Source organism: Chamaea fasciata, unplaced genomic scaffold, assembly GCF_029207755.1.
Source record: "Chamaea fasciata isolate MVZ Bird 193981 ecotype frontalis unplaced genomic scaffold, bChaFas1.0.hap1 SCAF_8, whole genome shotgun sequence".
NCBI lineage: Eukaryota > Metazoa > Chordata > Aves > Passeriformes > Sylviidae > Chamaea > Chamaea fasciata.
This window is the reverse complement of record NW_027094093.1, coordinates 6164359-6175940: the sequence shown is the minus strand read 5'-3', so window position 1 is coordinate 6175940 and position 11582 is coordinate 6164359. Positions and strand designations below refer to the sequence as shown.

The 11582-nt window shown below is 45.5% G+C and overlaps 1 protein-coding gene across 3 annotated transcripts; it reads right to left on the bottom strand.

Annotated features, from left to right (window-relative positions):
- Positions 1-578: 578 nt before the first annotated feature.
- Positions 579-11557, bottom strand: CUNH21orf58 (chromosome unknown C21orf58 homolog). 3 transcript variants are annotated; one of them, XM_066189232.1, is made up of 10 exons: positions 11500-11547; positions 11309-11382; positions 7705-7770; positions 6972-7029; positions 5528-5595; positions 4776-4919; positions 4238-4352; positions 2683-2822; positions 2097-2263; positions 579-1018 (listed from the first exon to the last, which is right to left on the bottom strand). In XM_066189232.1, exons 3-10 carry the CDS (start codon positions 7762-7764, stop codon positions 1003-1005), a joined length of 768 nt encoding a protein of 255 aa, XP_066045329.1. In that variant the 5' UTR covers positions 7765-7770; positions 11309-11382; positions 11500-11547; the 3' UTR covers positions 579-1002. The 3 variants fall into 3 exon arrangements, with proteins under 3 accessions (XP_066045329.1, XP_066045328.1, XP_066045331.1); XM_066189231.1 differs by having other exon boundaries at positions 11309-11557; XM_066189234.1 differs by lacking the exons at positions 11309-11382; positions 11500-11547 and adding an exon at positions 8011-8088.
- Between the last annotated feature and the right edge of the window lie 25 nt (positions 11558-11582).

Below are 11582 nucleotides of genomic sequence, written 5' to 3'. Positions count from 1 at the left end.
TAAGCATTGGAAAGGGAGAAGCCAATTAGAGCCGACACACAAAAATTAAACAGCAGACAGTGAAAGTGCAGAGATTCGTATTACCGAGTACAATTTACTGCTAAACCTGCCAGGCACCAGCAGATTTGACTCATAGAATCTTTAAGGTAGAAAAAAGCCCTCTAAGAACATCGAATCCAATTGTGAACCCAGCACTGCCAAGCTTACCAGTAAGCTATGATCCCAAAATGCCACATCTACGTGGCTAGCAAAGACCTACAGGGATGGGGCAGGACTCAAATGCTTCCCTGGGCAGCCTCTTGCAATGCCTGACAATGTTTCCAGTTAAGACTTTCTTCCTAACACTCAATCTAAACTCCTGTGGCACAACTTGAGGCCATTTCCCCTTTCAGGTCTTTCAGGTAGTTGTAGAAAGTGGGAAGTTGTTGAGAGCGATAAGAATCTGAAAGACGACAGAGCAGAGAGGGCAAAGAGCAAGGTAGGTTTTACATAGTAAATAAATTATTCATTAATTGTTTTGGGAGCACAGGCAGCACACAGTTAGCTTCCAGCAGTGACAGTTACTATCTTTTCTCCATTCCAAACAAAATTTAGGTCCCTGGGTTTTCTTAATCGAACTCGCTCACAAACTGCACCAGGGAAACCCAGTGTACAGATGTTGTCCAGTTTAAAAACAAGGTGGGAAGATATTGAGAAAGTGCTACAAAATCATTGTTCACCTTTCTATATCAAGCAAAACCAGGCTGCCGAGAGCATGAAAATGTTGCCTGATAAAAACCTCTGAGTGAGCCTTTCAAGAAGTCGTAAAAAAACCTGAAAAGAACAGGATAACATGGGCATGGATTAAAGCCTGCCCCCTGAAAACTAGCGGGAAAAGTAAAGGAGGGAAAAGTGCTCGATTTATGTTGCTGAAGAAGAAGACATGTCAATGGGTGAGGAAGAACATCAGGATTTTATTGTTTTTAGAAAGGCTATGGTCCACTCGCAGAGGACCCTGTACTGTCAGTATGTGGGCCACCTGCAACAAGAAAAATGGGGTTATTGGGTTTAGAAACAGCCAGTAGTGCTGCAGCTGCAAAAAGATGTGTTTGGTCTCATACCTTGTGGTGGAAGGCAGCTGAGGAAGAGGAAGAACACAGTTTAAAGGCCATTGCAAGACCTACTGATTTCTGCAAACAGCGAATTGCACGGATCCTGACAGGAGCCAGGAGTTCTTTACTGGTTCAGATTACAAACCCGTGTCAAGGGGAAATAGGTAGAAATGTTCATCCCTTACAATCCCATTAGGTAAATAATCTGTTCAGGAATTCAAATCCTCTGCTAAAGAGGGCTGTACAGATACCCCTGCCAGCAGGTCACCCGTGCCCAAGGCTGCAGCTGCCTCCATCCTGTTCTCCTGTTCACTAAGGCTCTGAAAGAGCCATGGCACAGAAATAAAAGCTGAGTTCTCACAGTGCGTCCCCACGTCACCCCTCCTTCTATGCTCTAGCAAGGTGAATTTCTTTACCAGCCTTGGCTAGTAAGAACTTCCTAGCACCTAGGAAACCAAGCAGGACAAGCTCAGAGGAAGGCAAAAAGCAAGTGAGCCCCTGGAGGGGCTGGCTGTGATCTCTGCACAGGGCACAAAGGGCTCTATGGATCTGGGAGCATCCTGGGGAAAAGTTCATCCATTTCTGCACTTGAAACCCACCCCCTTCAACTGCAAGCACAAGCTTAGTGCAAAGGCTCAGCATTATTTCTGATACTCCCCTCCCACTGTACCGTTTTTCTTAGCTGGTGGTTTGGGTTTTTATTTCCCCAGGAATTTCTGAGTAGCAAATGTCCCAGCAGTGCTTTAAGAACATAAATCCTGCTGGGATGTAAATGTAAAACCCTTCCCCACCCCCCCCATCTTATTTAGCAGATGACTGGTGGGTGTACAGGGGGACCCAGAAGGTGGGGTGAGAGCCCCTGCAGAGCAGAGCAATGCAGCATGGCAGGGTGGGGGATCTGCGTGATCCTCATCTTTGTCATATCCCCATGTTTATTCCACAGTCTCCCCACCTGGGCAGGGAGAAAGGGCTACAAGAGCATGTCATAGCTTCCTGCTTACTTACCCCTGCTGGGCAGAGCTGCCAGTCCAGTGCTGTGCTGTGGATGTGGGCAGGAAGCTCCTGGGGGGCACTGGGAACACCCCCGTGGGAGGGTAATGGTGGTGGTGGTGCACCACAGCTGGCTTGTGCCTGTCTGCTCTCAGGGCCAGGGGAGCAGCAAGCTGCAGGTCCTTGGTGGAGACAGACAAAGGGTGGCTGCAGAAACCTGTGTCCCCACAGGAGGGGGTGTCCCTAGCTGAGGGGCCAGGGGTTCCACTCAGCCACCCCTTGGGAAAGGAAGGCCTTTGGGATGTGTCTGGAGAAGAGTCTGCAGGTTCCAGTACAGAAGGTCCAAGAATACTTTGTGACTTCAGATTTCACCTGATGCTCAGACCCCACTCCCTCCCAATTTACTCCATCAGTTAATGTCAGGGAAATGCAGAATGACAGGGTGGCCTGGAGGGGAAGGTGGGCATCAGGGCATGCTCCTCCTCTGTCACCTTTCCTAAGTGTCCTCCACAGCCCTCTGGCTGTCCCAGCTCTGTGTGTGTCTTGTCCAGGCCTTGTGCCTTCCCAGAGAGAGAAGCCCCTCAAGCTGGGGTGTTTTTACCTGCTGTGGGTGCTGGAGCAGGGCAGAGCTGCCTCTCCCCAGCTGTGAGAGTGTCATCGGTGGCAGAGCCTTCAGCATCATGTTCTGCATCATCACCTGGTGCATCTGAGCGTTCTGCATCAGCATCATCTCCACCATGTCTGGGAAGAGAAGAAAACAATGAGAGCTTTGTCCACAGCTGACCAGCAGCAGAGGCCTCGTGGTAAGGAGTGCCCTCCAGCACACAGACTGGTGGCTGCAACAAAGGCAAAGCAGCTGAGAGGGGGCACGTGAAGAACATTGGCATTATTTCCCCTGACAGTGCAAAGTTAATGTCTGTGCATGGCATTGTTCATACCAGCTTTCCTGTTTCTCCTCCCTTCCACAAGAAAGCTGCTGCTGAGTATCTTGTCTGTTGCTTGCCCTGCAAGCCCACAGCCTTAGCTACGCTCAATGGCAGGATGGAGAAGAGCTGAGCTGCAGCTCTCCCTCACTCCAGCATGGACAGGCCCCTGGCTGTGCTCTCCATTGCTTCAGCCCCAGGTCATTGTTCTCTGTGTGAGAGGTTTCCTCAAATTTATGTGATATTGCAGTGCCACCTTCAGAGTCCACCGACTCATACAATTGTAGAGGTTGGAAAAGACCTTTAACATCATCAAGTCCAGCCCTCAACCTGCCATTTCATGCACATCAAATCTCCTTACGTGATCTCTGGGATCCAAAGGACTTGTGCAGTGTAACTCATTTGCTTGGGGAGAAGTGAAAAAAAGAAAAGGGAAAAAAATAATGAAGGAAACTCTCATTTTCCTTTTTACTGTTCATGCAAGAAGTAGTTTAAATGTAGCAGCTTCGGAGAAGTCACAAGTGGATTTGGACTATTTAAACGTAGCAGCTTCGGAGAAGTCACAAGTGGATTTGGACTATTTTGGTTACGGAAATAAACCCTGATTCAAAAATCCAGACACTTAGATGAAGTATGAGCTGAGAAATACTGCAGTTTCATGACTGAGGATGCCTGTGTGGGATGAACCTTTGGCTGAAGGCTGAGCCAGGGAAATTGTCCTAGGTTTTAGTTCATGTGTTATTTCACAGTAGCACCCACCTATGTTTAGAAACAAACTCTTTTATTGGCATTGCACTATATTTAGAACAACACTTTCAGATGTTGTGTCTTGTTTCCAAACACAGGGTACAAACAAAAGCCTGAGGAGACTGAACAGCAGGTTAGGAAGGAACAAAAGAATAAAACCAGATTTTAGAAGCCTGTTTGCTAATTCTGGAACCATCCACATGCATGAGTTTGACTTTGTTAATATTACTCAGTGCCATGAGCTGAGCTGCTTTGCTTTCCCAATCTTCCCTTGAGTTTGTAGTTCCTTTTTCTTTCGTTTTAGTGCTAAGAGTTTGCCTGAATGCCTTTCACACCTGGTACCCACCCCACATACACAACCCCCACAGCACATCACTAACATCACTTGGACAACCATCCCATGCCCCCTTCCACTTGCTGTGGTACCTGCCCTGCCCTCTCCAGGCCTGGTGACAGGAGCTGGCTGCTCTGTGGAGGGTTTGTTACCTTCTTTAATGCTCCCAGAGCGGGGGGCTGCCAAGGTCTGGGCTGGGGGGATCTGTGTGATCAGAGGGAGTGGCTGAGGCAACTGCTGGATGATGGTGGCAGGCTGAGTTGGCATCTGGAGCAGGAAGGAAAATGGAGAAGTCAGGCTTGGTTTTGGCCAGCTCCCCCATCTCTGGGAACAGCTGTCATCTGCCTAGGCCTCAGGAAAACTTCATGGAGAAGCTGTTGAGGTTGTGGGCTGCAGGAGCAGACAGTGATGTGCATTAGGAAGTGGCTAAATGGCCAGGCTGGAGTGTGGGCTGCCCTGCCATTCCTTTTGCCAGCTTTGTCCAAGGGTAAACCATTCCCACTGTAAATTTTGGGTCTAATTTGCAAGATGATTTCCCCTCAGGTTTTGCTGCAGGCAGCAAGGGTCCCATAAAAGAGCAACAGGCATATCTTCCCTTTTTGTGGGTTGAGCAATTCCACACAGCTCCCAGATGATTGTCAGCTCAGACTGGCACAGTGCTAGTGGTGTTTTCTAGGAGGCAATCCTTACTGTCTGCTGGATAATCCTTGGTGGCTCCACTTGGGAAGCTGGAAAAGGGATCTCGTAGACTTGTGGGAGGGCAGCTCTGTGGTCATGGCAGTGTCCCCCAGCTGGTGCAGGTGGCTGTGAAAGCTCTTCCAGAAGGTGCTGCTCCTGCAAAGTCAAGTATTTTCTTAAAGAAAATCTGGTCACAGCAAGGCAGACAGTATGGTTATGCTCTCCAGACTACATGGGATTAGCTCCTGGGAACCTGCAGCAAGGACACTGCCAGTGCCTGCATTAGTATAAAGAAAGTTTTCCTTCCCACAGATCTTGAAGCATAGGCAAAAGGCATTGGAAAAAAAAAAAATGTGCAGAACAAGCTGGCAAAAGTCTGGGAAAACATTTCATTAATAGCTGGTATCCTCCACAAACTAGGAATAAATAACAATTACTATCGTCTCTACTTCGGCATCACTGAAAATCCCTTATTTGCATTTTGGCACAGCAAGTTTATGACACAGCAGTTCAGGGCAAACAGAATCATCCCACTTCAGTACCTGAAGCAGGTCCAAGCTTCTGCAGCAGTAGGGAGGGAAGCCAAGCTGCTCCCCAGGCCCTCTCCCTGATTAGCTGGCCCAGCCTTTATATTCCAAAGCAGAACAGCACTAAATCCTGCCCAGAACTAAAGGACAGGAGAACACTGAATCCACATCAGCAGTGGACGTGCAGGTAACTGGGCTCTGTCTGTCTATTTCAGTCCAGAGAGGGTTCTTACTTACTCTCAGCTCCTGCAGCAGATCTTTCCTTTGCCTCAGGGCACTTTGCAGCATGTCCTGAGGTCTGTTCCCTGCAAGAGGAAAAAGTCCATTATCTTCTCAAAGGATCACAAAGCCAGAGCTATTACAGCACCTGGATTGTGATATTAACGTGGAAGAGGTGCTATTAGATAGCTGGATGCTGCATATAGGTAAAACCTTACAAAATAAGGGCCTTGTTACCTTTGTAAAATCATGGCTCAGCCCTGCTACTACTGCTGCTATGGGAAAGTGACTCAGGTGAATTAGAGGTAGAAAACCAAGTTATATAACCATTGCTTGTTCACATCGTGGTGTGTGGTGGCTGGTTGAATTATGTTTGTTACAATTTAAAATCATGTAACTGGTAAAGGCCTAACTGCTTTAAAAGGCCTGGTTTTTGCAGTAAAGGGGATCTTCTTTGCTCCTGCCTGGGGACTGTGTTGCTGCGCTTTAACAGTTCTTCCACAAAGGGCCTGGGCTACTTTTCTTGTCAAATACATGTATGGATAATGACTTTATGCCATGCGCAGTCACAGCTGTTCAGCAGCTCTACAAAGGCAAAACACCTCTGAAAATAAACTCTTTAGATTGCTCTCTAAAGCCCCCTTTCAACCTCCTGGATTAGGAATCAGTTTCAGCCTGAAAGTTTCTAGATGAACCCTGTGCAAGCTGAGGATGACTGTCGGCTGTAACAGCTCAAACAAACTCCAGTTTGAATGTCAATTTTTCTGTTTCTATTTGGTTCTGAATCAACTTCCTTTTCAGTTCATCCCATAATGGTTGATTTTGCACTCACTTGAAATGAAGCAAGAATGTTTTCAGATACTTTGGAGCCATGCTTGGCATCCACTCTGGAAAGCACCATTTTGTGTTTTGAAACTCCAAGTTTTTAGTGGGGATTTTTCAAAATGTTTGGCCACAGCATTAGAAGATTCCAAATATTTGTACGTCAGGTCAATGAATACGAGCCCACAGTACAATCCAGAAATTTAACTGAGCTTCTACTGGCAGCCTTGAATCCATAGATGATATAAACAGAGCACGTGCCATGCAAAGAAATGTTCCTCCTGGTTTTTCAGAATCACCAAAGCCAAGCAAACAGCAGGACTACAACAGGGGCTCACTCCTAGGTGTAAGAGCTAGGGCAAACTGGATCACCATCAGTTTGCTCCAGGTGAGCCAGCAGCTGCAGCTGAGAGGCTGCAGAGGATACCTGGGCAGGAAGTCATCTCATGTTAGTGCTCAGCTGGTCATTCACTTCCCTTGGTCAGGAAAAGAAATAGCTGAAGAAATTCAAAAGGTAAAAAGCAGTAAGCTCACAGCTGTTAGGGAGGAGAGGGGATCATCTCCTGAGGAACTCATGCCTGAGAACATAAGCAAGCCCTTTCCAAAATATGCCCGTAATAAGAACAAATGCTTCTCTTACTTGCAGCTGGGAGAGACAGCTCCATCTTCTCTAGGTTGTCCTGTTCGTTTTCTAGTCTCTGTTGGTAGAACCATAACCAAAACCGGTTATAAGTCAGGCAGAAAAGCTCACAAGGTTTTCCAAGCCTATGGCACAGGTTTGGGATGGAGGAAACAGAGCAGAAGTGGAGAAAAATGGTGGTTCTTAAAGAAGTATGAAATGTCTCATTACAAATTCAGTTACAGTAAAGAATAGTCATGCTTCCAGCTGCCCAGGCTATTTCAGACCTTAAAATTGATAGTACGGTGAATCAGGAGATGCATAATTTATTTTGTAGGGCAGAGAGCTGCATGATAAGAAGAACTTTAGAATGTTCAGGTTGGGCTTGCCTGATAATCCAGGATCTGGACTCTTGATTCAGCAAAGGTATGACCAGGCAACACATCTTATGTGAAAGCAGACATGAAAGTGCCTTAAAATAACCTGAGATTCTCTTTACCCAAGATTTACTCCTAAACTTTGCCTGTCCCAGCTCAAACTGGCTTTGAGCTAACTGGTGACATCTCCCACGAAATCAAATTTACTGTAGATCCATGTAAACTTGTACAGTGTTGTTTAAGAAAGTGACAGCAAGTAGTACCACTCCTCAGGGTATCTCAGTAGAGTAATACTATTTTAAAATACAGTGTTAATGCTTAAACATGCAAGAGCAGAAAGCAGAACAAAAATGACCACTGCAGAATCATTCCCTTACCTTTTCTAGAAGTTTAAGTTTTAGTCGTGCCAGGTGATCCACCACTGAAGGATCTGCCATTATCTCCTAGAAGGGAAGGCAGGCAAAAACAGGTTAAAAAGCTAAACAGAGGCAGAGAGGTTTTCATTGCTCATTTTTTCCCTCCACAATCTTCACAGAATAATTTCATTATTAAAAGCAGTAATACAAGATGAGTAGAAATTGAGAGAGGCAGATAAAAGCTTCAGTTTCACTCCCAGGTGAAAATGAGCACAGGCCTTCACAACGCCACAGACACAGCTCTTCCTGCCATTTCTCTCAACATACTTTTGTGCTGCAGGTGGTTGTGATGCCCACAGGAAGGCAACTGACACTGAATATTTATTTCTCTGTTCCTGATGGTTGCTATCCTTCCCCTGGCAGCATCACTAAGCCAGGCCTCTGTGTTGTTAGAGAGTTTTAATTAGCTCGGAGGTTTGTGTCTGTAACCTTGTTGCTAAGTTTACAGTGTCAATAGGTAACATAAACAATTTAATCTCCAGGCACAGAAGCTTGTGTACCTTTGGTAAAACAAATGCCTGGCACATTAGTGGACAAGAAAAAGAGAAATGAAAGCCAATGGTTCTTTAAAGCAAGCCCAGTGCCAGCAGTCAGATGATGATCCTGCTGATTGGTACCTGTTTATCCCACTCTAAGGGGTCTGCACACTTTTGACATAGCCCTTTTACATGAGTTGTTCTTACCACACAGTAACTAAAAAAATGAGGGAGCATAGCTGGAACTCACTCCTGGGTAAGTTCAAGAGTAAAGAGGCTATGGTGTAACATCCTTTCGGTCACCATCTCCCAAAAACCCTGCAGAATGTCTCCCAGCAAAGCCCTACCAGCATAAAGAGAGGGTAACATTTATCAGTGACATCCATAAAATGAGCACCAAGGCAAGAGAAAAAAGCCTAGTGACAGACACTCCTTCTCAGTATCATATTTTAAGCCCAGTTCTGCTCCCAGGAGAGACAAGTTACAAGCCCTTCCTCACTCAAAGGCCACTGCAGGCAGCTGGAGCAGCTCAGAGACGCTCCTGAGCTGTGTGAGAGCAGCACAGATCACCTCCCCCAGCTGTGACCCACACAGCCCATCCCTAAAAATGCACAGGCTGGAAGTCACTGGAGAAGTTGGGGAAACTAAGGTGCAGGGATCCCTAAAACAGCTGTGCTGTGCAAACTCTTATCACTAAAACTAAAGAAAAAGGAACTACAAACTCAAGGGAAGATTGGGAAAGCAAAACAGCTCAACTCATGGCTCTGAGTAATATTAACAAAGTCAAACTCAAGCACAGGGATGATTCCAGAATTAGTAAACAGCTTCCTCTGGCAGGGCTCTGTGGTGAATGGCAGAAGTGACAAACCAGTACAGGAAATGCTCTCACCTGCCAGCACTTCTCCTGGGAAACAACTCTCAGTCCATTTCTGCACTTTAAAACCTCAACAAGATTTTTCTCTAGCGTTTTTGACCCCTTCATCTGAGCAGCTGCAACAGCCTTGGACAAGGAGCCTCCTAGTTATCTTAACCTAAAGCATAATATGCCTGTAAACTACATAACTTTAGTTTTCTTCTGTGCTGGGAAAAAAAAAAAACCCAACAAAACCTACCCCTTTTTGATTGCTGGTGAATCTTGAGCTGATTATTTTACCACCAACTGGTTTAGTACAATGCCCCTAAGAGTTAAATTTCTAGAGCGTTCATTGCAGTATGAATAGAGGGTTACAAGAAAGTTTGACAAAAAGAACCAGGTATAAGTCTCCCATTAAAAGCACAGCACCAGTGTTCAGCAACTGAATTTATTAAAGGGGAAATGAAGAGAAATTTTTGCTTGACTTGACAGGTATCCCAGAGGAAAACCAATATTAGGAAAACAAACAAACAAACAAACAAACAAAAAACCCCACCCAAAACCCACCAGCTTTCCAGCAAACCTGCTAAAGGATCTCCCTTTTCCCACACTTATGGATGCCGTGGTCACAGTGTGATCCCTACTCTTGGGACATCTTACAACCTGCTAATTAATGGGGTGCCAGGAACACGCCAGCCACACACAAGATCTTGCTCAAAGCGATCTGCAGCTACACGGAATCCCAAACAAGGGATCACACTTGAGGATGAGGATTCAGAAGAGCAAAACCAGACAAATTGAATCCTACAAAGCAATAACAGGTGTGTTCCATGAACCTCACAGGACATAATTATTCTGCCCTATTTAGCAGCGCTGAAGTCAGAGTTTGGACGCTGTGCCTATTTTTAGACACGGTGGTTTAAGAGGGAAAGAAAGTCCAGGAAAAAAAAAAAAGAAAAAGGGTAAATTTACAAAAGGTAGGTTCTAAGGAAGACTTTAAAGAACTGGCTTTGTTTAATTAGCAAGTAGATGGTGAAAAGAGGACAGGCCAGCAATTTTTAAATAAATGAGAGGATACAATGAAAGAAAGGGGTGGGATGGGGGGTTCTGTCTGGAAAAACACGGGCGTTAGGCTTAATGAGGAAGAGAAAACCTGATAAAAGCCGGAAAAGAAATCTTCATTAGCCACTAAGGGAAATGATGGAGCAGCTGTCAAACAAAAAACTTTCACAGAAGTTGTTTATGAACAATTAAAAAAACCAATCGTGTTGAACATTGTAGGACTACTGTAGGACTCCTCAGGTACAAGAATGGATTAGAAAGCCTGACGAGGTTCATACCAGTATTGCATTTCTTTGATGCCTTTTAGTGATTTTGGTATTTTATACCCTTAATTTTAATTTCTATTAGTCCTAAACGGCAATTTAAAATGACATTATGATAATAACCAAGATGATTAGAGGGGTGGAGCAACTCTGCTGTGAGGAAAGGCTGAGAGAATTGGGATTGATCAGCCTGGAAAAGAGAGACTTTGGGGTGACCTAACTGTGGCCTTCCAGTGTCTGAAGTGAGCCTACAAGAAAGATGGAGAGAGACTATTTACAGGGGGCTGGAGTGGCAGGACAAGGGGCGTCCCACTGACAGAGAGCAGGTTTACATTGGATATTAGGGAAAAGTTCTTCTCTGTGAAGCCCTGGAACAGGTTGCCCAGAAGAGTTGTGGCTGGCTGATCCTTGGAGGTGTTCACCAAGACATTTCCTAATTCAGACTTTGTCTTTTGGTATTGGCTGGGGACAATCTCAGAATCCCGGCTATGAAATCAGAGAGCATGACAGTACTACCAGGAAAAACAAATAAACACCTCAGGAGCTGGCAAAGCAGGAGATGACCAGAATTAGCCACATCTCCCCTCTCAGATCTAACATGAGCATGGTTTGCTCACTGAAACTTCCAGTCTTCCTTAGAAGTAAAATAAAGTAAAATCCTTCATGAAGAAGAAAGCCAAAAAATACTGTGGCCCAGAAATCAATGGGTTAAAGCTTAACCTTAAGTCAGCCCTCGATGCAGATGGGCTTTTTAATGTTTGCCAATCCAGCACACTGCTCCGAGCAACAGATTTGACTACAGCCTGTATTTTTATAATTCAGTGATTTCAAAACACAAAGAAGCCATTTGTAGCTTCAATAAGCAGAGCAAAGGGGAGTTGAAGATTGGACATCTGGGATTTTAAACTTACGGCCCTTCAAGGACGTTGGAGTAACCAGAAGACTCCAGAGGACATTAAGGCCTGGAAATTTGGAGACTCCACGTCTGAGAAAACGATGACAGAGCGATTAAAGAATGACGACCAAATTCACACGACGAGCGAGAAATCAATAAGCAGTAGAGGACAGCACACTGATCACTGAACAGAATCACGCAACTTACAACCAATTAATTTATTCCTTCGCTAAAAATTTACTAATCAGCGAAAAGGCGGGAAGGGAGCCACTAACCCCCCCCCGGCGCCC